The sequence below is a fragment of the Lepus europaeus genome, chromosome 10 (genome assembly GCF_033115175.1).
Source record: "Lepus europaeus isolate LE1 chromosome 10, mLepTim1.pri, whole genome shotgun sequence".
NCBI classification, from domain to species: domain Eukaryota; kingdom Metazoa; phylum Chordata; class Mammalia; order Lagomorpha; family Leporidae; genus Lepus; species Lepus europaeus.
This window is the reverse complement of record NC_084836.1, coordinates 97,395,126-97,422,943: the sequence shown is the minus strand read 5'-3', so window position 1 is coordinate 97,422,943 and position 27,818 is coordinate 97,395,126. Positions and strand designations below refer to the sequence as shown.

Below are 27,818 nucleotides of genomic sequence, written 5' to 3'. Positions count from 1 at the left end.
CTCCTCACTTCACAGGTGGGCGACGTGACCAACAGAAAGCCCCAGCGCCTCATCACTCAGTTCCACTTCACCAGCTGGCCAGACTTCGGGGTACCCTTCACCCCGATTGGCATGCTCAAGTTCCTCAAGAAGGTGAAGGCCTGTAACCCTCAGTATGCAGGGGCCATCGTGGTCCACTGCAGGTCAGTGTAGCCTGACCCTTGGCTCCCCACATTCTGCCCCCATGGCCAGAGCAGGGGAACAGCTGGGATCCTGGCTGAGGAAGCTGGCACAGAGCAGATGAGCTGTGGGGACCCAGGGCCACAGCCAGAGACTCCTCGGGTTCCAGTTCCAGTGCTGGGTGGAGGATCTGACTGCAGAAAAGAGGGAAGGGCAGTCCTCCAACCTGGGAGTCAGGAAAACCTGCTGTGAACCCAAGAGGTGGGTGGTGTGCTGGCCATGTGTGCTTGGAGCTTTCAGACCCTTGTAATTGTTGAGGTGCCCAGTCCCAATAGCTGTGGATCAGAGAATGAGAATCCCAGCTCTGCCCCGTTCAGAACTAATATTTAGAAGCCTGAAGACCAAGCCCCAGCCTGTGCTGCCCCTCCCCGTCTACTCCCACAAGGCATGCGGCCACCGCGGTAACACCGCTGCTCTCTGCCACAGCGCGGGTGTAGGGCGCACAGGTACCTTTGTCGTCATTGATGCCATGCTGGACATGATGCACACAGAGCGGAAGGTGGACGTGTACGGCTTTGTGAGCCGGATCCGGGCACAGCGCTGCCAGATGGTGCAAACAGATGTGAGTGATCTGTGGGTGAGGTAAGGGTGGAGGCTTCCAGGACAAAACATCTGCCCACCTTGAGGATGCACTGAGTCTCTCGGGTTATTTGAAACAAGCATCATACCGTGTAATGAGGGGCCCTTAGAAATTACATATGTAAAGAAACAGAGCACAAAAGAGGTTATGGGTTTGTGCCTGGGGAGTTCAGGAAGGCAGATTTCCTTTGTACTGGACTTTAAGGATGAAGAAACAGCCCCTGTGAAAGCAGCTGTGCCAGACAGCTCAGCCATGTCCAGGCGCAGCAGAGCTTGGCCCTGTAGGAGTGAGGCTGGGTCAAGACTCTTGTAGGCTCTCTGGTTTCTGGCACCCTGGTTTGTCCTTCTCCAGACACCCAAGGCAGACTAGGACCCTCCCTCCCATGTCAGGCCCTAGAAGGACTCGTGTACTTCCCGTCCTGCTTCACTGAGCCAGGACAATAAGAGTGAATCTTATTATCCCTGTTAGGGTCCGAAGAGAAGTGGACTGGAGTGGCCTCGGGTGGGAGGGGTGGGCAGGCATGTGGCTGAGCGCTCGGGCCTCACCCGTGTTTCAGATGCAGTATGTCTTCATATACCAAGCCCTTCTGGAGCATTATCTGTACGGGGATACAGAACTGGAAGTGACCTCTCTAGAAACCCACCTACAGAAGATTTACAACAAAATCCCAGGGAGCAGCAACAATGGGTTAGAGGAGGAGTTCAAGGTGAGTTGAACTAGACACCTTCCTTCAGACCAAAGGATCGTGTGATCTAGGGTTTATCTGATGCTTGACTCTGGAGGCTTTGCCAGCAAATGGGGACCCCCTGTGAGGCATGCTGGTGGCTAAGGAGGTGGCTCTTCACTGTAGCCATTCTCAAGTAATGCTGGTCATTGAACTCGGGTTTTGTTGGGGTGTGAGGAGCATGCAACAGTTTTGTTGTCTAGCCCTTCAGCCTTCCTAGGGGATTATACTGTACAGGAAAAGCAAAGTTTCTGTGTAGGGCCTGATAATAAATATTTCAGGCTTTGCAGACCTCATGGCCTCTGTCCCGACTTCTTACACTGCCCTTAGAATACAAAAGCAGTCATAGACAATGCACAAGTAGGTGAGCTGGCTGAGAACAACTTTGCTTACAGGCAGCAGGCCAGATCCAGCCTGTGGACCGTAGATTACAGACTGCTGCTGTGTTAGATGGTGGCTGTCAACACACGTAAGGTGTATGTCACAGCCTCATCAATAAAAATGCTCCCAGAAGCAAGAGCTTCTGAATTGAGGTGCTGGAGGAGGACCCCTTTCCTTAGGATGGTCCTCCAGCTGTCGCATGCACACGGTGTTCCTTGGGGTCCTGCTAGGATGCAGGTTCTGATTAAGCAGTTTTATATTAGGGCCTGCGGTCTGCGTTCCCAACAGTGTGAGTCAAATGCTGCTGGTATATTGACTGCACCCTGAGTAGCAGGGTCAAGAAGGAGCCTCAGAGTTGGGACTGGAGGATATACATTGGAATAGCTGTTTCTGAAGAGTCTAAGATGGCCTGTAGGGGTAGAAGCTCAGGGCAGGTGGGGGGCATATTCCCTCCAGGATCCTACAGTTCCAGCCAGGGGAATCCCAAAAGGGTCCACAGAAGCCTGGCAGGCTGTGATTCCAAGACACTCTCTGGGTTTGTTTGAGCTTGAAGATAGAAGAAACCATGTCCTGACAAGAACACAGAAATTAAGTCAGGGGCGGCACTGTAGCGAAGCAGGGAAAACTGCCTGCGGTGCTGGCATCCCGTATAGGCACCAGTTCAAGTCCCAGCTGCTCCACTTCCAATCCAGTTTCCTGAAAATGAGCCTGGGGAAGCATCTGAGGATGGCCCAAGTACTTGGCCCCGTGCACCCACATGGGAGACCCGGAGGGAGTTCCTGGCTCCTACTTTCAGACAGGCCCAGCTCTGGCCGTTGCAGGTATTTGGGGAGTGAACCAGCGGATGGAAGGTCTCTCCCTCTCTCTGTAACTCTGCCTTTCAAATAAAATAAACAAATATTTTTAAAAAGAAAGAGAGAGAGAAAGAAAAGAAAAGAAAGAAATGAGGTCAGGGCCCTGGGGAGAAGAGCAGTGAGCAGCCAGAGGGCCTGGAGGTGCATACCCAATGACAGGCAGAATCTTGTCAAGTTCAGTTACCAGAATTCGTAATGTGTCCCATCCTCTTCCCAATTCAGAAGTTAACATCAATCAAAATCCAGAATGACAAGATGCGGACTGGAAACCTCCCAGCCAACATGAAGAAGAACCGAGTTTTACAGATCATTCCATGTAAGAGCCCTCTCTCCACCCAGACCATTGACTTTTACCCCAGTTCCTCCCACGCCTTCTGCTCAGGTGCTGGCTAGTGCATGGCTTGCACTTGCAGATAAATTGCACTGCCTTTTATTGCTCCCAATTCTTCAGTGGCTTCTGGAAATAAAAGAGCACAAAGGCCAAAGACTGTGTCCCTCCTGGGCTAGGAACAGGCATGTCCTTTCCTGGCTGGGCTGTGTCCACCCAGGGCCTGGGAGGAGAGGGAGAGGGTAAGCCATGTTGGGGAGCCACAAGCCTCTGTCCTTCTTGCAGATGAATTCAACAGAGTGATCATTCCAGTCAAGCGGGGCGAGGAGAATACAGACTACGTGAATGCGTCCTTCATCGATGTAAGTTGCCGGTGCTCCCCTGAGCTCCCAGCACCCCAGGAGGGTCAGCTGGGCTCGCTGTGCCTTCCTCACACACCTGCTCGGGAGGATCATCTTGGAGTCAGACACTGAACTGATACCCACCTACCCATCCTTGTACTATGGCTGTCCAGCCCTAAAGAGCCGGGGGAGGGAAACAGGACATGCCCTAGTGTAACACATGGAGGGAGAAGTTCACAACACAGTCCACAGCCAGCAAGCTGCAAAGCTGACCTCTGCTCTTCCCCATTCCTGCTCTCTTCATACTAGCTCCTGCCTCTACCCATCCCCTCCCTTGATAGAAAGGGATCAGCTTATTATAGAGGGTTTGATCTTGGCCAAAGAGAGCTCTGCCCAGGATGGCTTTGCCTCCAAACATTCCCCATTCCCTCCTAGTGGCTTCTCCCACTGACTCCCAGACACCTGGCTTTTCCACCAACCTCTCCCTGGTTAACCCATGCCCCTCTTACAATTACCCCGGCCTGTACAGGGCTACCGGCAGAAGGACTCCTACATTGCCAGCCAGGGCCCTCTTCTCCACACCATTGAGGACTTCTGGCGAATGATCTGGGAGTGGAAATCCTGCTCTATCGTGATGCTGACAGAACTGGAAGAGAGAGGCCAGGTGAGCTGGAAAAGGCCCCAAGATTGGGAGATAGAAACAGCATGAAGACATGGTTGTGAGGGCCCGGGAGTCCACTAGAGGGTGTGTTTGACCTTTTCTTTGACACATACTGTCCAAAGAACTGTTTGCAGGCATATTGCCCAGGCAGTTGGTGTCTGAGCAGTCATTAGCTTCTCCCAGGACTGGAAAAACAGAGATCTGAGCCTCCTTTCAATTCTCAGATGGTTTGCCTGCTTTTACCTCCCGCTGGAATACAGTCCTCCCACCCCAGTCTTTGGTCTCTCTCTCCTCTCCCCTCCTTCCCAGGCAGGGCAGAGCAGACCAAGGCTCCAAGGTGAAACGCATGTGACTGTCTCTGAAGGGGACCTCTTGGCTAATGACACAGAAGAAAGCTCTGCTGCAGCACAGCAAGCTAAGCTGCTGCCTGCAGCAGCACATCGGAGTGTCACCTGAGGTCCCGGCTGCTCCGCTCCCAGTGCAGCTCCCTGCTAATGCGCCAGGGAGGCAGTGGAGGATGGCCTAAGTGCTTGGGCCCCTGCCATCCTCGTGGGGGATGCAGATAGAGCTGCAGGCTCTTGGCTTCAGCATGGACGAGCCCTAGTAGTTGTACCCATTTGAGGAGTGAAACAGCAGATGGAAGATCTCTCTCTGTCTCTGTCTCTCTATCACTTTGCCTTTCAAATACATCTTTAAAAAAAAAAATTTTTTTTGAAAAATAACAAACTAATAAATTTATAATACAATATTCAATAACAAAAAAAAATCTTTTAAAGAAAAAAGTCCTCAAATGGAGTTGTCTAGGAACTCAGATTAAAAAGGAACCTTAGCTCTCTACTGTGGCCCGGGAGGGCAGTGGAGAATGGCCCAAGTGCTTGGGCCCCTGCACCCACATGGGAGACCAGGAGGAAGCACCTGGCTCCTGGCTCCAGATCAGTGCAGCGCTGGTCATGGCGGCCATTTGAGGAGTAAACCAACCGAAGGAAGACCTTTCTCGCTGTTTCTCTCTCTCACTGTCTGTAACTCTACCTGTCTAATAAATAAATTTTAAAAATTATAAAAAGGGACCTTAGAGCCCCTGGACCAGCACCCATGCTGTGTAGGGAATCTCTCCCCACTATTTGAGGCAGACTCTTGCAGCCTTCACCAAGCACTCTCAATCTCAGAGACGCCCCCTCCCCCACTGCTGGGTGGCACAGTCAGTGCTCTGACAGCACTTACTCTTTTAAAGATTTTCTATGGAGATTATACAATGCAGTAAATGTGTGTGGTTCATAATGCCTGAAACATCACTGAACAGAGATCAAAACTGAGAGAATGAACCTGATGAAAAAGTTCTTTCTAAGCCACAGTGTAAAGCTGAGACAGACAGATAGATAGATAGATAGATAAGATAGATAGATAGATAGATAAGATAGATAAGATAGATAGATAGATAGATAAGATAGATAGATAGACAGACAGACAGACAGATAATATAGATAGTTCCCCACCTTGGAACCCCCACTCCTCCTCCGCGCCTGTTTTGGGACCTTCTCCACTCCCAGTCCAAGGCCTGCCACTCCTGCCTTCCACCTCCCCTTTTTGAGCTGAGAATTTATAAAGCAGTTAGAGTCCTTAACAGATCCAAGTGCTATTTTTTGCCATATTTTAAAACTATTTATTTATTTCCATCCATTTGAAATAGAGATCTTCCATCTACTGATTCACTCCCCAAATGCCTGCAACAACCAGGGCTGGGCAAAGCTGAAGCCAGGAGCTTGGAGCTCCATCCGGGTTTCCCATGTGGGTGGCAGGGACCCAAGTGCTTGAGCCATCACCTGCTGCTTCTAGAATTGAGAGCATAACCAGGACTTGAACCTTGGCACTCCATATGATATGTGAGCATCCCAAGGGGCATCCTAACTGCTGAGCCAATTGTCTACCCTGAACTTGTATTTGTAACAGAGTTCCTCTGGTGGGGAGACAGGCACAGTGGTACAGGTTAACCCACTGCTTGGGATCCCTGCATCTTATATCAGAGTGCCTGGTTTCAGTCCTGGCCACCATACACTTTCTGTTCAGCTGCCTGCTGGTGCACATGGGAGGCAGCAGATGGCCCAGATACTTGGTTCCTGCCACCAATGTGGCAGACCTTGAGTTCCTGGCTTGGGCCTGGCCTACCCTCTGATGTTGTAGGCAGTTGGGAATGAATTTGCAGATGGAAGATCTCTATCAATTTCTTTTCCTCTTCCTCTTCCTCCTCCTCCTCCTCCTTCTTCTTCTCTCCCTCTCTCTCTCTGCCTTTCAAATAAATAAATAAATCTTCAAAAAAAATTCCTCCAGTAAAAGTGAGGATGCATCAGAAATTTTTTTACAATTTATTTATTTATTTGAGAGGCAGAGAAAGAGAGAGAGGTCTTCCATCCGCTGGTTCACTCCCCAAATGACCACAACGGCAGGAGCTGGGCCAATCCGAAGCCAGGAGCCAAGAGCTTCTTTGAGTTTCCCACATGGGTGCGGGGACCCAAAGATTTGGGCCATCTTCCTAGGCTCCTAGCAGGGAACTGGATTGGAAGTGGAGAGAACGGGACTCAAACTGGCATCCATATGGGATGCTGGCACTGCAGGCAGCGGCTTTACCCACTATGCCACAGTGCCTGCCCCAATACATCAGAAATTAGCAAACCAGAAGCAGAGGGAGCTATAGCAGCAATGCTGTTGGCCCCAGCAGTGGTGAGAGGCCCCACCCCCAGAGAAGGAGGGCTGGAGGGAGCCAGATGTGGAAGAGTGAAGATGCTACTCACTCATGACTCAATGGATTTGTAATCAATTAAAAATTACAGATAGGTTTTATATTATTATTCCCCATTCTGTACTTGTACATTTTTTTGATAAAAGACTTTACCCATGTTTGCTCATCCTGGTATTTCATTATGTCAGAATTCTTTTTCAATTTAGATCAGTTATTTCATTCATTAGCCATCTGTCCCAGCCTCATGTCACGTGCCTCGCCCACAGACACCCTTTGCAGGTCTGCTTCCACCATTGGTAACACACTGTTGAAGTGGGAGGCTTGGTTAAGGTCCATGACTTTGCCCTCGGGAAGCATACACCCAAGAAACAAAGGCCAGATGGGAAGTAAGCCACTGTGTGAGCAGGAGCTGGTGCCCTCCCACATAGAGCAGGCAGGTTAGAGCAGGGCCCTATGTGCAGCTCCCCATGCCCAGGCCCTCCAGGTTTGTGATGGACAGGCAGAGGATGGGACAGCAAGCACACGGATCATCTCACTCCACTGCCCTGCAATAAAACGTGACCCAGCAAACACCACCTACTCTGTGCTGTCCCTTTAGCAGGCTCTTCTGTCCTTGAAGAAAACCTTACGAGCGTAGAGGGCAGTGGTGGGAAGAGGGGCCGTGCACATATGGATCCCCAGCCCACTGGCCAAGCCTGCTGTCAGCTGGGTGAGGCCCATTCCCCTCTACCTGCCGCTGTGCCCCATGCTCTGTCTGCCTAGAAGCTGTGAAACAGGTGGTAGCTCGTGCCCTTAGAAGTTCCTGAATGGATTGGACAGGGCATTAGCTATACTCTCTGCAAGACTTCATGGGCCCCCAAGACAAAGTTTCACTTCCTGTTCCCGTTCATGTTAACCAGTGTAGCCAGCAGAGATGTTAACTCAGCCTCAAGGATACCATGAAGGATGCCTGCATTTACAGGAAGTGACTTGGACACGTGTTGTCCATCTCCCCTCCCTTGCCCATGATGACTTGAACACCTGGCTCTCTGTCACCCTTTTGGCCCCTATTCCAGCCTTTTAGATGGATCAGTATCCATGTGGATGATCTGTCCACCCTTAGTCTTTCTCTTTCTCAGTTTCCTCAGCCATCTAGTCCTGTGTCATCCCCATATCCATACAGCCTTTGCAGTGTTTAAGGTAGCCCGCCCTGGTCCCCACCGCCTCTCCTACGCCAGTAATTCTTGGTTTGCATCAAGTCCTTAAAGCCATCGACTCCTCCCACTGCTGATACCTCTTATTCCTTCACACTTTGTCTCCCGGCATCTTACCTCCATGGCACGGTCTCTGCCTACTAGGCCCAGTGATGTGCCTCCATCTGGTAGCAGACGTTACTGGGGAAAATAACCCAGTAATGAGTGCTGACTGCCCTCACGCTGAGTTCGTGACCATGGTTCTCATGTGGACGATGAATGCCACCTTGCAGTCTTACTGCTCTTCCTTCACTTCTTCCTCAAACCTCCAGCATCTCCTCCTGCCTAGCTCATCACCTCCACACCTAAGCTTGTGACCGGGCCTCATTATTCTCCAAGGAATCTGACAGAACACTCATCTTCCCACCCCTGAGCAACCAGCTGATTGAAACTTCTCTTGCTTTCTCTCCTGTTACTGCAAAGGTTCTCCATCTGTCAGTCCGGCTGCGCACTGTGCTCAAGGTCTGTCCCCCACCACCGCTTCTCAAAGATGTGCTGCAGTTACCTTGTCTCTCACCTCCATCATCCGTTTCCCCCTCCCTCTCTGGTCCATTACCCATCAGCCCTTGAGTGTTGGCATTCCCGCCTTCACAGAGATCTGTCTCGCCATCCTGCGTTGCCTCCAGCTGCCGTGCCAGTTCTCGGCAGAACCCTCTCAGCGCTGGCTTTCTCTTCCCACCCTTCTCACCCTGTTCCTCCCAGGCTTAGCTCTGCTGGAGCAGCATTAGCCAGGGTCACCCGTGACCACCGTCCTGCCAGATACAAAGGTCTTCTTCCAGCAGCAGCACTTGAAGGGGTCAGCGCCTCCCTCCCCCTCAGATCACTCTCTGACTCCCACAGTGCCCCCTCCTCGGCCTGGGAGCTCCTTTCTCATTTCCGTTGGGACCTCTTCTTGCCTGCATGACCTCTCAACCTGAGAATATCCTGGACTCAGCCCTGAGCGCTCCTGTGTTCTCATCTGACTCACTCCTCGCTGAGAATTAGCCAGTCCTGCGGCCTCAAGTCCTTTTCAGGGCGGTTAACCTAACGGCTGAGAAGCCTGTGTCCCTCTTTGGGCTACCTGGGTTCAGTTCCTCATCTCCTGCTTCGGCCCGTGCTCACCCTGGGAGGCAGCACTGGTGACTCAAATACTTGGGTTTTGGGTTCCTGCCGCCCACGTGGAGACCTGGATTGAGTTTCCAGCTCCTGGCTTCAGGCATTGGAGGGCATTTGGATGTCAGTTGCAGATAGGGGATATATTCTCTCTCTAAGTATGTAAATAAAACTGAGGAGACGGATACTGTTGGTGTGCAGGACCCCGAAATCTGTCTCCAGCCCAGTTCCCCAGCCCCACCGCTGTGGACTGATAGATGAAAGTACCTACTTGGTATTTCCAGGTGATGTCAGTTAAGGATCTCAGACTTCACGTGGCCCAAATGAAGGTTGATTCCACCGCCCCGCCCCGCCCCGCGTTTCTCCACCCTACGCCAGCCTCTACCCGGGTGAACAGGGTCATTTCCTACATCAGTCCAAATACTCGTCTAGGGCAGCTTCTCTTTACTTCCTATTGTGCCTTAAATCCTAGCCCCGAGCTTGCCAGGTTTTTCCCTCTCGGCCCACTTTACATGCCTTCTTGCAGTAGCCGTGCTATCTGTGATTTCTCATCTCCTGCTTTCCTTAATTTTTCTTCGTGTTTTCTAAAGACCATGTACATGTATGGCTGAAAATTTGACAGTCACCAGTAGTGAAGAATCTGAAATCTTACCCAAAAATGCTCTAAAGAAACAGTGCAGTAGTGTTTTGTGCCTTGACTCGTCCCACAAACATTGAACAGATTGATTCCCAGATAGCACCTGCCAGGCCTTGTGCTGGTGCTGAGTCCAGCAGTGTAAGGAGGCAGCCCCTGCCCGCAAGAAGCACCGGGGGAAGTTGAGCCAGGTGCAAGCATAGACCCCAGTGACCCATCTCCTGGTCACCAGCAAGCACAGAGCTGCAAGGGCTTGCAGATGGAAGAGCTCCGGAGAGAAGGGACTGGGGTTCCCACGGACTTTGCTGGGCTGAAGCGCCGTGGCTGGGTGGCATGTGAATGGGTTCAGTTTTTCTAGACCAGCTGTCTGTAAGCAGCTCTCAGATGCAGAAACACCCGAGGGCAGGGCAGGAGTTGGAACACAGACCTTCACGCTCCTCCGCTCCCTCCTACGGCTGTTTGAGATTGAGGGTAGCTGAGAGCCCACTACCAGAATTCCTCACAGACCTTAAACTCCAGTGGTTAACTGATTATCTCTGGTTCATTGGAATCATAATTAGGATGGTGTGAAGTAGGAACAGCGATCCTCAAGTTTTCAGTACTTTAGGGGTGAAGGTGTCAGTGTAAGACGTGGCTGTCCTGAGAGGGGGACTGCTTCTGCCAGTGCTGGCTCCCCCACAGCTGGCATTTCTAGAGCCCCCGTTTGTCCCTCCAGGAGAAGTGTGCCCAGTACTGGCCGTCTGATGGGCTAGTGTCCTATGGAGACATCACAGTGGAGCTGAAGAAGGAAGAGGAATGTGAGAGCTACACCGTCCGAGACCTCCTGGTCACCAACACCAGGGTAAGAGGGGTGGTGGATGGGGCTTCCGCGGGCGAGCGGGGCTGCCCCTGCCTCCTGACACCCCTCCCTCCACAGGAGAACAAGAGCCGGCAGATCCGGCAGTTCCACTTCCATGGCTGGCCTGAAGTGGGTATTCCCAGCGACGGGAAGGGCATGATCAGCATCATTGCGGCCGTGCAGAAGCAGCAGCAGCAGTCAGGGAACCACCCCATCACCGTGCACTGCAGGTACCGCTCCCCCAGCCAGGGGATGGCCCAGAGGGAAGCCACGGCGGCACAGGACGCTGGCAGTCTAGTTTGTGATCAGGACAGGATTGCGGAACAGTAACATGGAGGTGCAGAGACCAGCAGGGCCATGTGAAGCTGAAGTCCCGGCCTCCTTAAGCACAAGAAAGAGGAAAAGGCAATTCTTTGGAAAACAGATCAAATGAACAAGACTAAGAACATAGGGTGGGAGAGAAGAGTCCAGGGTGTCTCCCAGGTTTCAGCCTGGGTCGCTGGGAGTGGTTGGTATGACCAACAGAAGAAAGATGGTGGGCAGCATAGACACAGCTCATCACTCATGTCTCAGTGGGGTGCTCTCAGCATTGCATCTCTCCTGGGCATTAATCTCCTTGACTGTTCTTTGTCTTATCTCCATTGCTGTGTCCTCCCCATCTATGGCCCACAGCCCTGTCCTTTACCTCTTTCCTTTCAACTGCCAACTCCTTTAGGTGAGCTCATCCAGTCTTGAGACTTTAATACCAACCCCCAAATCTAGCAGCAGCTCCCCCTCTTCCTAAACTCAAGATTTATACATCCATTTCCATGTGACGTCCAGTGGACGTCCACAGCTTGAAGAGTTCACAGCAGGACTCCTGGTCTTCCCAAGCCTGCTGTTTGCACAGCCTTCCCCAGTTTAGTAAGTGGCCTTTCCATCACCCATCACATCTAACCACCAGCAGGATCTGAGAACCCAGGAGGTTCTCAGTCCCTCCACCATCACCCCTGTCCAAGCCACCACTCCCTCTCCCCAGTGACTGTACCAGCCTCGTGCAGTGTGTGCAACACAGCATCCTGAGGGGGCCTTTAAAACCCAAGTCAGACCACATCACTCGTTTACTTAGAATCTTAACAATGGCTTACAAAACCAAACAGGACCTAAGGGCTCCCTACTGGGTCCAGGAGGGTACAGCCGGGGGCTGGCCTCCCCAGGCCCCTCACCTCTGCCTCCCTCCCTCACATCTAGCTGCTCAGCCTTCAGCACCCTGCATACACACCTGTCGGGCCCAAGATGCTCGTTTGCCAGATGGCATGCTTCCCTTCCCAAAGCACCTGCCCAGAACACCTGCTCCTCTTTTCTTCCCATGCTGCTGTCTCGCTGCCTGACAAGCCCCATGATCCCGCCCACGGAGCAGCTGGCAGATGAAGCAGCTGATGGCAGTGGACAGGGAGCTGGTGTCGAGGTTGGAGTCTAGATTCCTTGGACCAAGGAAGGAAAGGAGAGGCCTGGGAAAGGAGCTGCAAATGCAGTCAGGTGCAGGGGCAGGTTTGTCAGAGAAGGGAAAGAAGGACTTCAGCTCTCACCCAAGCCAGCAGCGACCAGAACAGCCTGGGCACAGGGACAGCAGGGTGTACCGCCTCCCTAAGCTGCACCCCCACAGGACTCCCCCAAGCAGCAGTGAGCCCGCGCCCCCTGCCCGCCCCTGCCCCAGCCCTGGCAGTACCACTGGAAGAGGACTTCCCAGGAGCACCAGCCACAGCCTGTGCGGCTCCTCGGCAGAGTGTGCAGCTGCGTGTGCTCACTGTGCCTGCTCTGTTCTAGCGCCGGGGCAGGACGGACGGGGACCTTCTGTGCGCTGAGCACAGTCCTGGAGCGCGTGAAAGCAGAGGGGATCCTGGATGTTTTCCAGACTGTCAAGAGCCTGAGGCTGCAGCGGCCACACATGGTCCAGACACTGGTACGTGCCCCGTGGCTTTGTCCGTACCACCACAGCACCATACCTCTTCTCCATCGGAGCAGCTAGGGGAGGAGGCTCTTCCCAGGCCCCCTGGCAGCCAGAAGACCATCTTAACCACAGACCTGCCCTCCCCCAAGGGGCCCCCAACAGTTGAGAAATGCCTTGGGAGGATGTGACAGGCCAGAGACAAGTGCCTAGGTGCCCACAGGGCTCGTCTGCACTCCTCCCTGGGCCTTCAGGGGTGGGGAGCGTGAGAGGACCAGCTCAGGCTCGCACTTAAGAGGCCTCTGGTTTTTTGTTTTTGTTTGTTTGTTTTAATATTTTATTTACTTGAGAGGTTGAGTTACAGACATTGAAAGAGAGAGACGGAGTGAAAGGTCTTCCATTCACTGGTTCACTCCCCAGATGGCTGCAATGGCCAGAGCTGGGCTGATCCAAAGCCAGGAACTTTTTCCAGGTCTCCCACGTGGGTGCAAGCACTTGGGCCATCCTCCACTGCTTTCCCAGGCCATAGCAGAGAGCTGGATTGGAAGAGGAGCAGCCGGAACTTGAACTAGTGCCCATATGGGATGCCGGTGCCACAGAGGCTTATCCTACTACGCCACAGCGCTGGCCCCAGAGGCCTGACTAAACAGTCTGGACATCTATGGAGGTTTTTCCGAATCCCATGGAGCTAGAAACGTTTGAGGGGGAAAGAAAAGGGAGTTTTAGGAGGCTTGTGAGGAAGCTAAGGCTTTGAGAGCCTATGACCCATGATGACGTGTGGGCCTGCTCTGGCTGTACCGCCTCCCAGCCTCGTGCTCTCCAGGGCTGACGCTCTCATCACTCCTGTCCGCGCCACGCTCTCTCCCGAAGGCAGCGCTGCCAGAGCCCTGGCAGACAGATCAGGGCTCGGTGGATGTCCGCAAGCATGCATTTCCTCCAGGTTTCCCCCTGGAAAAAAACTGAGTCTGTTAGGAGGTGCAGGTACGGCATCATCTCCTAACCTGGCCTTCCCCTCCTCTCGCCCCCAGGAACAGTATGAGTTCTGCTACAAGGTGGTGCAGGAGTACATCGACGCGTTCTCAGACTACGCCAACTTCAAGTAACCAGCGGCCAGGCCCCGTGGACAGGAGAATTGCCTTTAATATTTTGTAATATTCTGTTTTGTTAATATACCCAAAATTGTGTATATATCTTATAACGGTTTTAGAAATTGGTACATAGGCTTCTATTACCTATTAGGTGGAGATTTTATATGTAAATGTGTTAGCACTGATAGTCCTTTTTCCAATGTTTTATTGGGGAATTAAATAGTGTGATGTTTGGATTGATATCGTGAAATCCTCAGCCTGGAAGCGGGGATGGAGTCCTCCGGTTTACACACCTTTGCCTAAAGAAGAGAAACAAACCCATTCCAGGTAGCTCAGCGCCAACTAAGAAAAAAAGCACAAAGTTTCAGAGCTCTTGAGGCAAGCGATTGTCCCAGGACCCCCACGCAGGCCTCTGTCCCCTCCCTGCACTGTAAATACCCCTGCCCGGCACCCCCTCCCAGTGGATACCCCAACATCTCACTGTACTGGAGCGAGCGGTATCTCTGGCACCACACTAGGGATTATCAGGTAATAAAGCTTTGACTCCCTGAGGAACGGCTCTCCCTGTGTGTGCGCGGGGCGGCTGTGCGGGGCTGGCTCTCCGGAGCTGCTCCTGGCCCGGCTGATGCTGTTCTTCCCGTCAGGCCCAGCCCTCCGGCTCTTAGCGAATGGCTAGGCCTTCCTTTCAGAACTCTCAGCACAGCTTCAGAGCAGGGGCCCAGCTGCAGGCTCCTCACTGCATTTCCCTAGGCGCAGGGCGCAGGGCCGAGAGGGGCGGGCTCGGCTCGGCTATGGGGCAGAGGCCAGCCTGACCTCTGGTCTGCGGTCCTGGTGCTGTGCTACAGCCGTCGACTGTGTCGCTGTCCAGAGTCGTCTTTGTGGCCACACTTAACTGCGGTGGCTTCCATTTCCTTTCCTGTGTGTCCTCATTTCCAGGACTGTGACGTGGGAGTGTCAGCACCGTGGACATCTCACATGCCGAAGTGGTCTCAGGCCTGGCGTGTTAGACGTGTTTCTTAAATAAGGCGAATGTGTGTTTCTCATACAGCAGCGCGTGGCTGGGGTGTCGTTCTCACACTCATGCCATCCCCGTGCCCCAGTGTGGAGTGGGGAAAGACCAAGAACAAGCAGCTTCGTGTTAGAACAGGAAGTGCCCCAAACCCCACAGGCCCCAAGGGGTGCTGAGATATGGGGGCACAACGGGGGGCGGGGGGCTGCTGTCTGCCCCCAGCCTCACCAGCAGCTCATCACGGGAGCAGAGTGAACTCCGGACTGGCTGCCACAGCCTTCAGGGCAGAGCCTAGGGAGCCTGCGGCCCTCAGGGATTTCCTGTGGAGCCAGCAGGCCCTGGGCCGCTCAGGCAGCACCCCAGCCTGGTCCAAGGAGCACACCCAGAGGTCAGCACTGCTGGGCTTTCTGGAGGAGCTGGGACCGGAACTGGGCCTGAGGGATGCTGGGAATTAAGATGAGCAAAAAGAGGAAAGGTCAAGTGTAGCCATGTCCCAGAAGACCTGAGTCCAGGCAAAGCAGTACGCACGTGGTGGCTCGTGCAGGGAGCCCAGCTGTGCACACAACGCTCAGGACGGGTGCGGGAAGGAAGGGGTGTGCGGAAGCGAGCTGGGAGGCCTGCAGGAGGCAGAGGCAGCGCAGCAGCTTCCCTCTGGGCGCTGTGGGAGATGAGCCTGAGTCAGGAGAGGCCTTCGGCCCCTCTCTGGGAACTAAGGGCTCCACGAGGCGGTAAACTCAAAAGGAGCAATTTTGTTGTTTGTTTGTTTTTTGTGTTTTTTTGGTTTTTTTTTTTTTTTTTTTTTGACAGGTAGAGTTAGACAGTGAGAGAGACAGAGACAGAGAGAAAGGTCTTCCTTCCATTGGTTCACCCCCGCAAATGGCTGCTATGGCCGGCGTGCTGCGCCGATCCGAAGCCAGGAGCCAGGTGCTTCCTCCTGGTCTCCCATAGGGGTGCAAGGCCCAAGCACTTGGGCCATCCTCCACTGCCCTCCCAGGCCACAGCAGAGAGCTGGACTGGGAGAGGAGCAACTGGGACAGAATCCGGCGCCCCGACGGGACTAGAACCCAGGGTGCCGCAGGCAGAGGATTAGCCAAGTGAGCCATGGCGCCGGCCAGGCAGCAGTTTTAAAAGCAGCATGGTAAATTAAGGCGAGACACAGTCAGATTTCTGATGAGGGGTGCTGTGTTTGAGGGAGGCCCTGGCTGTTCTGGTGCCTCCGTGTGCCCCAGTCCAGGCAGAAGCAGGGGGGCGGGGATTAGGTCTGCAGGCCACTCAGTGTGCAAGTGAGGCCACGGCCTCCCTCTGTGCTGCCACCCCCACCACCACCACCACACACACACACACAGCGGGCCTTTTTTTGTTATCATTAAGATTTCATTTATTTGGGGCCGGCACTGTGGCATGGCAGGTAAAGCTGCCGCCTGCAGTGCCGGCATCCCATATGGGCACCAGTTCTAGTCCCAGCTGCTCCACTTCCGATCCAGCTTTCTGCTATGGCTTGGAAGATGGCCCAAGTGCTTGGACCCCTGCACCTGCGTGGGAGACCCGGAGGAGGCTCCTGGCTTCGGATCGGCGCAGCTCCGGCCATTGTGGCAAATTGGGAGTGAACCAGAAGATGGAGGACCTCTCTCTCTCTCTCTCTGACTCTCCTTCTTTAACTCTAACTTTCAAATAAATAAATAAATCTTTTTAAAAATTCCATTGATTTCTATAAAAGAGAAGCAGAGAGGGAGATCTTCATCCGCTGGTTCAGTCCTCTGCTGCTTTCCCAGGCACATTAGCAGGGAGCTGCCTCAGGCAGAGTAGCCGGGACTCAAGCTGGCCCTCTGACTCAGGATGCTGGCCCCACAAGTGGCCGCTTAACCCCCCGGTGGATGGTAAGCGTGGTGCACCTGGGTGCCAAACTGCTGTCTCCCAGGTCTCTGCTCCCATTACCCTCATTCCTTCCTCCCTCCCCCTTCACTCCTTATCACTTCTTTACCCAGGGCTTGCGTGGAATTAACAAGAAAAATGTCCTGGAGTTCACAGGGAAGGGCAGGGGTGACCCCCTCATCCAGTGCCCACCACGTGCCCAAAGCTCCAGCTCCTGACCCCTCAAAGACCTTTCATGAGTCAGTTCCCTCCCCCGGGGGTTTCCATTTCCTTCATCCCACCCCTACCCCAAGTTCCTAAGTCTCATTAAAAAGAGAGAATGCGTTCCTGAGAGCTTAAATCCTTCCTTCTGTAGGACAAACTTTTTTTAAGACTGAAACATGGTACAAGCTTGTGGTACAGCAGGTTAGGCCACTACTTGAGACCTGGCATCTCTAAATTGCACTCCTATCTCTGGTCCATCCAGCTCCCTGCTAGTGCATCCTGGGAAGCAGGGACTGAACCAGCAGATGGAAGAGTATGTGCCTGTGTGTGTGTTTCTCTTTCAAGTAGATTTAATATTTTTTAGTCCAAACGCTCTTCTTTTCCTCACTTCCTTCCCACAGCATGCTGCCAACTCCACTTGTCCACTGTCTCTTGTCCACTAGCTCCCTGCCTGGTGTCAGTGATGCGCTTCTGACTTTTTTTTTTTTTTTTTTTTTTTTTTTAGATTTTATTCATTTATTTGAGAGGTAAAGTTACAGAGAGAGGGACAGAGAGAAAGGTCTTCCATCCTCTGGTTCTCTCCCAAATGGCCACAATGGCTGGATCTGGACCAATCTGAAGCCAGAAGCAAAGAACTTGCTCTGGGTCTCCCACACTGCACCATTGCACTGCTTTCCCAGGCCATAGCAGAGAGCTGGATCGGAAGTGGAGCAGCCGGGACTAGAACTGGTGCCCATATGGGATGCTGGCATCATGGGCAGAGGCTTAGCCCACTATGCCACAGTGCCGTCCCCTGTGCTTCTGACTTGAACCTCACCTTCAACTCTCCTCCAGTCTCCTTCCTCAGAGGTCAGGGTCCCGGCTCTGTGCGGACCCCCAGCTCCAGGTCCACATGTCCCACTTGCTGCCGGGACTCCAGACGCACCTTTGCACGCCACCCACAGCCAGGGCCGCGCCTGTTCCCCCTCAGTCTCCGCGGAGCCCTCCATCCTTGCCGGGGCATCCATCAGCCCCTCTGTTGGCCACCTGCGTTTCCTTCCTTCACTTGGGGCGCTCTGTGGCTGTCATCCCCCGTTCCCGTGCCTCAGGCCGCCCGCTCCAGGGCTCGGGGGCTCAGGGGCTTCAGCTGCGCCCTCTGCTTTGCTTTCCCGACAGCAGCAGGAAGGATGGCGGGTCCGCGGGGCTGGAGGAAGGTGCGTGCTGCCCAGAGCGTCAGGAGGATGAGCTTGGGGCGGGGGAACCGTCGGAGTCTGGAGAAGCGAAGCATGCTGCCCGCGGATGGCAGCTTTCCCTGGCAGGCTCAGTCCGCTTTGGGATTTTCAGGAAAAGCCATAATCATACTACAGAAAACACAAATACTAAAAGCACCCCCATTCCTCTGGAAATAAGCACTGACATTGAAACATTCTATAAACCCAAACCAGAATTAAGCTAGTTTACTATGTATTTCCCAAAACAGTTTAACTGGACGCACAAACCACACAGTCATTTCAGGTCCCTGCTAATAAGGCTGTTTGGACATTCACAGGGTCCCATGCCGCCCCCGTGGCTGAAGCCCTGGAGCCCCTGAGCCTCCCCTCCCTTCTCCACGTCTGTCGGGGGACCTGACCCTGGCCCCCTCGGAGACCGCCTCTGCCCCCTGCAGGCGGGAAGCTGTGCTGCAGGTGCAGGCTGGGTGGCAGGAGCCTGTCTCTAGCGGCCCGGGTTAGCTGTGTCCAAACCCACCAGTGGTCCTGGGTTGAGCACAGAGTGAGGCGGAGTCAGAACTTCGAGAAACAAAATTATTCTACCCCATGCTGCTAGCCCCAGGGGGACTACACTGCCCCCTCAGCCAGATCCCTCCTGGGCCCCGCACCAAGTAGGAGAGGCCACCCCTGAGTAGGGACTGCCCCACCCCACTGGCTCCCGGATCCAGCCTTATCTGGGTGCCTGGCGCACTGCTCCTCCCTGGCCCCTCCACCCCTGAGCCATGTACAGAAAGGCCATTTCCTCTTCAGTCCCCAACAGCTATCCGTCCCGTGCTCGCCGCCCTGGGCATGGGAGGGACAAGGGGTAGAAGTGCTACACATCCACATCCCCAACTACGATGGAAGAGAAGAGGGCAGGGAGCCTGCTGCTCCGGTTCCCTAGCAAAACTGGGTGCTCCAGATGCCCCCACATTGCTGCCTGCCTCCCAGACACTCCCCCCCCACCCCCGACCGTCATCCAGGCATTCACCCAATAGCCCAAAGTCTCTGTAGCCCTCCTTCCACTTGTGGGAAGAAAGGCTGGGCCTGGCAGGCCCGAGAGCCTCCGTTTTCCTGCAGCTTGCTCCCCTGGCTGGGCTGGGACCCCTCTGGGTCTGGGTGAGGAGCGGTGGCAGAGGGCAGGGCACTGGGAGACACCAAAACAGCCCCCGAGGTGCCCCTGGAGGGAGAGGAGGGGGCGTGTGAAGGAGTGGCAGGCTGACCCTGCACCCTCAAGAACTCAGCACTGGTCCCACAGCTGGTACCCCAGAGGATACCTGCCTCCAGCACACCCCAGGACCCCCAGAGTGCCCTTAGGTCCCCGGGTGGGTGCCGGGGCTCCCCAGCCTGAGTGCAAGGAGGTGCTGCCAGGAGCTCCACGTACCTTGGGCCTGGGGCTGCAGCCTCAGGTCCCCTAGGGGAGGCAGCCTTGCCCAGACTGCCCAAGGCCTCCCTAGCCGTGCCCTGGCTCGCCCAGAGGATGCTGGGCCCACGGCCCAGGGGTCCCTCCATAGGAAGCAGGCACCTGGTACAGACACTGCTGGTGAGTGGGGTGAGAGGCCCCTAGCACTCAAGACCACCCATTGGTGGGGCCGGCGCTGTGGCACAGCCGGTAAAGCTGCCACCTGTAGCGCCAGCATCCCATATGGGCACCTGTTCTAGTCCCGGTTGCTCCTCTTCCAATCCAGCTCTCTGCTGTGGCCTGGGAAAGCAGTAGAAGATGGCCCAAGTCCTTGGGCCCCTGCACCCGCACGCAAGACTGGGAAGCAGCTCCTGGCTCCTGGCTTCGGATCAGCACAGCTCCGGCCGTTGTGGCCAACTGGGGAGTGAACCAGCGGATCGAAGATCTCTCTGCCTCTCCTCTCTCTGTGTCACTCTTTCAAATAAAATAATAAATCTTAAAAAAAAAAAAAAAAAAAAAGACCACCCATTGGTGACCAGTGGCCATTGGGGCTAAGTGCTGGGCCCTGGACGGAGTGGGCGGGACCCCTGGGATGCGCCGGCCCAGCACCCCCGCTGCACACAGGGCAGGGTGCCATCTGCTATTCTGTCACACACAGGCGACCTTCAGAAAGTTCTAAGTCACTTAGGCTAGAAACGCTAGAAGCCACTAGCGGCGTAGGAGAGAACTCCCCAGCGGCTGCGGCGGCCCGGGGGGCCTCAGGCTTGCTGCCCGGCAGCCAGCGACTCAGGGTGCGCAGGCCCCTGGCCAGGGGGCGGAGCCTGGAGGACCAGGAGGTCACGGATTTGCACTGAGAGCAGGGCGCCCCAAGGCCGCAGGAGCCACGCGTGGGGTCGGCTGGGGCCACTCGCGCGCTCCGCCCCCAGTGGGCGGGGCCACGGAGGGGGGCGGGAGCCCGAGGACTACCGCTCCCGAGATGCCCCGCGCGCACTTCCGGGTCCCGGCGGAGGAGCGGGTCGCGGGCGGTGGGAGCCGAGGGGGATCATGCTCCGGGCGCTGGGCGGCCTGGGCCTCCTGGGCGCGCGGCCCGCGTGCCGGCCTCCAGCCCTGCTGCTGCTGCCCGCGCGCGGCCGCAAGACCCGCCACGACCCGCCGGCCAAGTCCAAGATCGGGCGCTTGACGACCCCGCCCGCGGTGGACCCTGCGGAGTGCTACGTGCTGATGGAGCGTTACCGGCAGTACCGCCAGGCCGTGCGCGCGCTCAGGTGAGTGGCGGAGACCGGGCGGCGGCGCGCGCTCCCCCGGGAGTGCTGGGAGAGGGTGCCGACTGGAGGCGCGTCCCTGCCCAGGCTGGAGTTCGTGGCCGAGGTGCGGCGGAAGGTGCACGAGGCCCGGGCCGGGGTCCTGGCGGAGCGCAAGGCGCGGGAGGACGCCGCCGAGCACCGGGAGCTGATGGCCTGGAACCAGGCGGAGAACCGGCGGCTGCACGAGCTGCGGTGCGTGGGGCGCGGGGCGGGGCGGGGCGGCCCGGCCGGCCTGGGGGAGGCCCCGGCCCGGCTCAGCCTCGGCCTCTTGCCCCTCGCAGGATAGCGAGGCTGCGGCGGGAGGCGCAGGAGCGGGAGCAGCGGCAGGCGGAGGAGGAGGCCCGCCAGGCCCAGGAGGCGCAGGCCTGGGCGCAGCTCAAGGAGCTCGAAGTGCTGCAGCTGCAGGTGGGGCTGGGGGCAGTGGGAACCCGCGGCACGCGGACTCGGAGTGAGCGGTAGCAGGTGGGGGCGTGGGGGGAGAAGCAGCCCAGAGAGCGTGCCTGTCGGCGCAGAGACCCGGGGGACAGGGGAGCTGGAGAAGCGCTGGAGGGCGGGTATCCGGGGAGCTTTGGCAGATGCGAGATTCCAGAGCTGGAAGCCCAGCGAGGAGCTACCCAGCCGCAGCGGGGGAGGCTTGAGGCGGAGTAAGAGGGCGAGGACCAGGGACCAGGGAACACGAGGACAGGAGCTGGAGCTGGCGCCTGGGCTTGCGGCTGAGGCCTCTGTTGGATGACCCCCCCTGAAAGGCCGGCGGCAGAGCAGGGTCCCTGGGGCCCCTAGAGGGAGGAGCGGCCAGTGGGCGCTGTGGGGGACCCGCGAATGCCCAGCGTCCCCCCCCCCCCCTTCCTCCGGCCTTTTCTCTCTCAACAGGAAGAAGCGAAAAACTTCATCACCCGCGAGAACCTGGAGGCACGGGTGGAGGAGGCGCTGGACTCCCCGAAGAGCTACAACTGGGCCGTCACCAGGGAGGGGCTGGTGGTCCGGCCGCAGCACAGGGGCTCCTAGAGTCCAGTGAGGACATGCAGCCCCGGCTTTCCGGCTTCCGCGCGTGCCGCTCGGCCAGGTCTAACGCGGTGCCCTGTCCTGCCGGAACAATCTCAGGATAGCCCCAGACCCTGCCGTGGTCAGAACGGGCCACCGCCCATCCCGAGGAGCCTCGAGGCCAGTGGTTGGCAAAGTACAGTCCGCAGCCAAATGTGGCCTGCTGCCTGTTTTTGTAAATAAAGTTTTATTGGAACACGGCGTACTCATTCACTGGCTACTTAAGTCTAAACTATTTGCTACATGATTTGATAGAAGAGCTTGATGGCTGATCTGAGGGTTAAGGCCCCAGCCAGGAGCAGGAACAGCCCACGTGCAGAGCCTGAGCCACAGCTAACTTGGCTGAGGGCCTCCTGCGCTGCTGGCCGGGTCCCCGGCGTCTGAGGCCTGGAGGTGAGGGACAGACCCCGTGTTTCCCTGTGGCTCCTGCCAGTGGCCCACACTTGCTGCTGCTGCTAGCTCCTACAGCGCACACAAACCAAGCTTCAATTTTTTTTTTTTAAGATTTATTTTTTATTTATTTGAAAGGCAGAATTAGAGTCAGAATAGTGTTCCATCTGTTGGTTCACTCCCCAAATGGCCACAATGGCCTGAGCTGAGCTGATCCGAAGCCAGGAGCTTCTTCTGGGTCTCCCACGTGGGTGCAGGGGCACAAGCGCTTGGGCCATCCTCTGCTGCTTTCCCAGGTGCATTAGCAGGGAGCTGGATTGGAAGTGGAGCAGTCAGGGCTCGAACTGGTGCCCATATGGGATGCCAGCGTTGCAAGCAGTGGCTTTACCTGCTGTGCCACAATGCTAGCCCCAAACTTCAACATTTTTACTCTCCTCTGCAGCCATCTTGCTAGGACAGGCAGCTCACCGGTAGCTTCAGGGTTAACTCAAACCCAGTCCCAGCTGCACCTGCTTCTAATGATTGCTAGACTGTTAGGAGAACAGGTAGATGTATCAGATCCCACCTGGACTGGCTGCAGTGAGCAGGGTCGAGGGAGATCCTGGGTAGTTCACCTGCTGGGCATGGCCCTGCTCGGAAACTTTAGTCGACTGCTTCACGCCTGAGCTTGGATCTGCTGCAGGTAGTGTGGGTTCTAAGAGCCTGGACCACCCAGGGCATCTCCCCTCATTCAAGGCCCCACAACGGTTGGTAGATTTGGGGTTACCCCTGGATGCATCTGGCTCAGAACACCCGAATAGGAATGCTGTCGCCGAGGCAGGAGGCCCACCCTAGTCAATGCGCAGTGGGGTAGTCGGGGTGGGGGGGCACAGGCACAATCCGTGTTTCATTTGGGGGAGGAGGGTACACTGACCCCAGGAACATTGCTGAGTGGGTAATCCCCTCTCCGGCTAGGATTTCTCTCTCCAGTCTTCCAGGGTGGGATAAACAGCCCGGCATTCCCAGACGGATGGGCGGTGAAGGTCTCCGGGGCTAGATTGTGCACAGCCTAGTGTGGAGTGATTCAGCCCTCGGCTGCCAGGTGAGGGCAAACTACTGGCAGTGCGCAGGTGGCTGGGTAAAGAGGCGTGCAGGCGCCAGGCTAATGGGTATGTGGTCCTCCCTCAATTGTTTCATCAAGGAGACCAGTAGGCCTCAGTAAGCCTAAGGGCATCCCTCCTATTTTCCCTATGCCCCAGGTATCCTGCACAAAATCACACATCCGCCCTCTCCGAAGGCACTGGGAGCGCTCCCCCTGAACTTCCCCTGTGTTAGTTTCCTGACTTCCAAGTACAGAGCTGGAACCCCATTGACTGCTGCAACAAGGGACAAGGGCAGCTCTGGCGGGAACAGACCAGGTCAGGGACCTCCCCTCCCCGGCAGCCGTTATAAACAGAAACCCCCTGAAGCAGGCACCCAGGAGGTGCTGGGGGGCAAGCCCCCTGCTGGGTCTTCCGGAAGCGTTTGCTCAGCACAGGCTCAAACTTGAAGCTGCCAGAGTTGTCACAAGGCACCTGTGTCCATGAGCCAAACACTGCCCGGCCCAACTCTGCAGTTCCGGTTTCACGACCTCAGACCAAGAACCTGTAAAGGGGGCCGGCGCTGTGGCAGAGTGGGCTAAGCCTCCACCTGTGGCACTGCCATCCCATATAGGCACCAGTTCGAGTCCCAGATGCTCCACTTCCAATCCAGCAGATGGAAGACCTCTCTCTTTCTCCCCCTCTCTCGGTCTGTAACTCTGCCTCTCAAATAAATAATCTTTAAAAAAAGAACCTGTAAGAAAGAAAGAATCCCACAGGAGTGTTGCTGAAGGGCCCAGGAGGGCACCAAGAAGATCTGAGCTGCAGAAGTCCCGGCCCAGCCAGACAATGGCTGGGGGTCTCCCAGCTCCAGGAATCCCCCCCCGCCAACTGTCGGGGCATGTCCTGTCCCAGAGGCTGTGTTGGGCTCCACACCAGGGTACAGTGCTTGTCGCTGCCAGAGGCAGAGCCCAAGGGTGCTACTGCTAATGCCGGCACACCATGTCAGGGAGCCTGGGTTCAAGTCCCAGCTACTCCACTTCCGATCCAGCCTCCTGCTGGTGCACTCCCTGGGAGGCAGCCGATGATGGCTCAAGTACCAGAGCCCCTAGCACCCATGTGGGAAATCTGGATGGAATTCTGGGAGCCTGGCTTCTGTCTGGCCCAGCCCTGGCTGTTGTTGGCATTTAGGGAATGGACCAAAAATGGAAGATATTTATCTCTGTTTCTCTGCCTTTCAAATAAAAAGTAAATTAAAAACAAAATAATACCCGCCAAATATAGTTGATTTGGGAATGAACTGAAGGGCGCCAATGTCTGTCCTGCAATTCCCCCTGATTTCCAGCAGAGGGCAGTCTCATCAAGATAGTAACAGAGCCCTCAAAAATGGAAAGGCTGGTTAGTGAACTTGACATTATTTTTTTAAAATTTATTTTCCCCCTCAAAGAAACCTTTATTTAAGGAATACAGACTTCATGCATTTCATAAATACAACTTTAGGAATATAGTGATTCTTCCCACCATACCCACTCTCCCACCCCTCCTCCTCCCTCTCCCATTCCCAGTCTCCTTCTCCACTAAGATCCACTAAGAAGACCGACTCTATACTAAGTAAAGAGACAACATTACTTTAAGAACCAAGGCAGGACGGGGGAGCGTGGGGAACCTGCTCTCTCTCTGAAAGCACACAGCTGCTTAAACCTGTTGCCGTCTGCGTCTGCCGGGCTTTCTCAGCTGAGTGTATGTTGCAGAGGTTTTTTTTTTTTGTTTTGTCTTTTTTTAAAGATTTATTTATTTATTTGCAAGGCAGAATTACAGACTGAGAGAGGGAGAGACAGAGATCTTTCATCCACTGGTTCACTCCCCAAATACCACAACAGCCGGAGCTGGACTGACCCAAAGCCAGGAGCCAGGAGCTCCTTCCGGGTTTTCCACATGAGGGCAGGGCCATCTTCCACTGCTTTTCCAGGCCATAGCAGAGAGCTGGATTAGAAGTGGAGCAGCCGGGACTCGAACCGGCGCCCATATGGGATGCCGGCACTGCGGGCAGAGGCTTAACCTACTTCACCACAGCACCGGCCCCAAGTTGCAGACTTTCTAACATTCCATCTCTGTGCCGTTTCAGAATAAGGCCCTTTCCGACCTCGCCACCACGCCGTTGTGTGCCTAACAGATCAAACAACCCCTCCTCTCCTCCGTTCCCCGGCCCTGGCAACCCCGGCAGCTTTGTGGCTCGCGTGCCCTGGGTGCTTCATGTACCAGAGTGACAGTCTTCGGGACTGGCTCCTGTAGCCTGCCATAATGCCCTCAGTGTTCACCCATGCTGTGGCATGGGGCAGAGTTCCCTTCCTTTCCCTTTTTTATTTTTTTAAGATTGATTTATTTGAAAGGCAGAGTGAAAGATCGTCCATCTGCTGGTTCACTCCCCAAATGGCCAGGACAGCCAGGGTTAGGCCAAGCCAAAGCCGGGAGCCAGGAGTTCCACCTGGGTCTCGAACGTGGGTGGTAGGAACCCAAGAACGTGGACCAAATAAATAAGTAGTGGTGCCGGCCATGGCCAACTTCACCGATCTTCAGCCTGGACCTCCCTCCTACACTTCCGACTCTTCTATCCAAACACCTCCAGCTCCCTCGGGTGTGCGTGAGCACCACAGAGGCGGCGTGCCCGCTGAGCCCCTGCTCGGGGGCGTAAGACTGCAGGGCACTTTCCCCGTGGCCACCCGGGAGCTCTCGGGTAGCACCGAGATGTGTCCTGCCAGCGGCCCCCGGCTCCAGAGCGACGGCAGCCTAGTTGACCTCCTTGCGACCTTGTGAGATCCTGCCCAGACCCTGACCCACGAATGCCGCAGAATGAGCAGGTGTGGTTTAAGCTGCTCCACGCCTGATGCTTCATTATGCAGCAGTAGAAGAGGAACACCTCAGGGCAGGGTAGTTGAGACCCCACTCCCGCCACCCCGTGTCCCATGCTGGCTCTGGCCCTGACCCCAGCTTCCTGCCGGTGCACACCCTGGGAGGAGCAGGTGAGGGCTCGAGCAGAGAGGAAACGGGGCCGCATCCAGAGACAAAGGAAGGAAAGTGGACCCCACCAACACAAACCTTAAAAAGTGGCTGCCCTCTGTTATCCTGTCTAGGGAGGGGAGATGCCCTAAGTTCTGCATCTGTCAACTCCAGTCAGAAATCTGCCTAGGCCAGCACCGCAGCTCACTAGGCTAATCCTCTGCCTGCGGTGCCAGCACACCGGGTTCTAGTCCTGGTCGGGGCACCGGATTCTGTCCCGGTTGCTCCTCTTCCAGTCCAGCTCTCTGCTATGGCCCGGGAAGGCAGTGGAGGATGGCCCAAGTGCTTGGGCCCTGCACCCGCATAGGAGACCAGGAGAAGCACCTGGCTCCTGGCTTCGGATCAGCACGGTGTGGGCTACAGTGGCCATTGGGGGGGTGAACCAATGAAAGAAGACCTTTGTCTCTCTCTCTCACTGTCCACTCTGCCTGTCAAAAAAAAAGAAAAAGAAAAAAAAAAGAAATCTGCCTAATAAATCTGCCCCTGGTGTCTCTTTTACCAACATACTGGGCCCAACGACCACTGGAAGCGTGGTCCTACGTCACGTAGGCTGCAATTTCAACCCCCAGTGCTGCAACAGCTACGGTATGCTGCTGACAAACCTATAAATAGTGTAAGGAACTTGGGATTGTGGCTCAGTGCTCAGGAAATGATTCGAGCGGAGCCCGCTGGGTTAATAAGCTGCGTGGCTTCTCCACTGTCTCTGGTGCCTGTTTGAACGCAGGGAGTTTTCCCACCCAGGTTTCTGCAGCACAAGTAGCTGAACTCCTGCCACCTTCGTAGGATCCCAGGACTGAGTTCCTGGCCCTTGGCTCTGGCCACTGCCAGCCCTAGACTGCAGACATCTGAGGGCCAAGCCAGAAGATGGGAGCCCACTCACTCGCTCTCTCACCCCCTTTCCCTCTCAAACAGATCAATAATTAAAGGAAAGAAAAGGAATGCCCTTAGGAGCGCACCTGGCTCCTCTCCCTACCTCGCACACGTGCTCGGGTGTGATCTCGGGTGTGATCCTCATGGCAACACCTGCACGGCGACCCCGAGTGAGTGCAACAGGCCCTCCCCAGAAGGCTTTACTCATCCACCGCGATGCCGGTGCCCGGTGCCAATGCCCGGTGCCGGCTGTGATGGGAAGGTGCGGGTCGCTTACTCTGTTCCCTAGCCCGCTGACACCTGTTTCCAGCTCGCTCTCCCCTCCTGCGCACACAGCACCCTGAGGGCTGAGGCGCTCCCTGCTGTTTCCAAGTGTCCTAAGGGGACCCGTGCGGGTACAGGGAGGACCCAGGAGCAGGGACGGCATCCGCCACTACGGTTATTAAGTGTGTGTGTGTGTGTCGAGCCAGGGCAGAGGCCGCTTCACGGGGCCCCCTGGGGTCAAGGACTCGGACACCCAGGCCAGGAGTGGCAATGAGCGCAGTGGGTAAGATGAGACTGGCTGCTGATTCATAGCCCAGGTCGGCCTGAGCAGCTGCTCCTCCCGGCCAGCTCACCCCGTGACACAGGGCTCTCTGACCTGCCTGGCCCCACTTGCCCGGCACCCCCCGAGGAGGGTCAGGGCCGGCCTGGTCTCCTCTCCCAGGGTGGAGGCGGCCCCGGACGGCAGGACTGGCCCTGCTGAGTCCAGG

General features: G+C 55.8%; 3 protein-coding genes across 5 annotated transcripts in view; all 3 read left to right on the top strand.

Annotated features, from left to right (window-relative positions):
* Positions 1–14,184, top strand: part of PTPRA (protein tyrosine phosphatase receptor type A) — a 155,242-nt gene extending 141,058 nt beyond the window's left edge. For 2 of the 3 annotated variants that reach the window (XM_062203944.1, XM_062203945.1), the window contains 9 exons: positions 16–182; positions 646–781; positions 1,356–1,505; positions 2,981–3,074; positions 3,372–3,448; positions 3,957–4,091; positions 10,496–10,848; positions 12,425–12,560; positions 13,574–14,184. In XM_062203944.1, coding sequence (XP_062059928.1) covers positions 16–182; positions 646–781; positions 1,356–1,505; positions 2,981–3,074; positions 3,372–3,448; positions 3,957–4,091; positions 10,496–10,848; positions 12,425–12,560; positions 13,574–13,648 — 1,323 coding nt within the window. In that variant the 3' untranslated portion in view covers positions 13,649–14,184. The remainder of the gene's footprint in view (positions 1–15; positions 183–645; positions 782–1,355; positions 1,506–2,980; positions 3,075–3,371; positions 3,449–3,956; positions 4,092–10,495; positions 10,849–12,424; positions 12,561–13,573) is intronic. The other variant, XM_062203946.1, reaches the window with a different exon arrangement.
* Positions 14,185–18,804: 4,620 nt separating this feature from the next.
* Positions 18,805–19,511, top strand: LOC133768148 (progonadoliberin-2). Its single transcript, XM_062202524.1, is given in 5 exon segments — positions 18,805–18,839; positions 19,182–19,216; positions 19,219–19,273; positions 19,348–19,462; positions 19,464–19,511. Coding segments are annotated over 5 exon segments (288 nt in total).
* Positions 19,512–20,349: 838 nt separating this feature from the next.
* MRPS26 (mitochondrial ribosomal protein S26) lies at positions 20,350–21,892 on the top strand. Its single transcript, XM_062202299.1, has 4 exons — positions 20,350–20,611; positions 20,696–20,842; positions 20,932–21,055; positions 21,521–21,892. The coding sequence occupies exons 1-4, from the start codon at positions 20,391–20,393 to the stop codon at positions 21,653–21,655; spliced, it is 627 nt and encodes a 208-aa protein (XP_062058283.1). The 5' UTR covers positions 20,350–20,390; the 3' UTR covers positions 21,656–21,892.
* Positions 21,893–27,818: the final 5,926 nt, after the last annotated feature.

Bases quoted from the DNA above. Each gene is read 5' to 3' on its own strand.
- MRPS26 (XM_062202299.1), top strand. From the start codon at position 20,391: ATGCTCCGGGCGCTGGGCGGCCTGGGCCTCCTGGGCGCGCGGCCCGCG. The intron at 20,612-20,695 runs GTGAGTGGCGGA...GTCCCTGCCCAG, and splicing joins CAGGCCGTGCGCGCGCTCAG to GCTGGAGTTCGTGGCCGAGG. The intron at 20,843-20,931 runs GTGCGTGGGGCG...TGCCCCTCGCAG, and splicing joins CGGCGGCTGCACGAGCTGCG to GATAGCGAGGCTGCGGCGGG.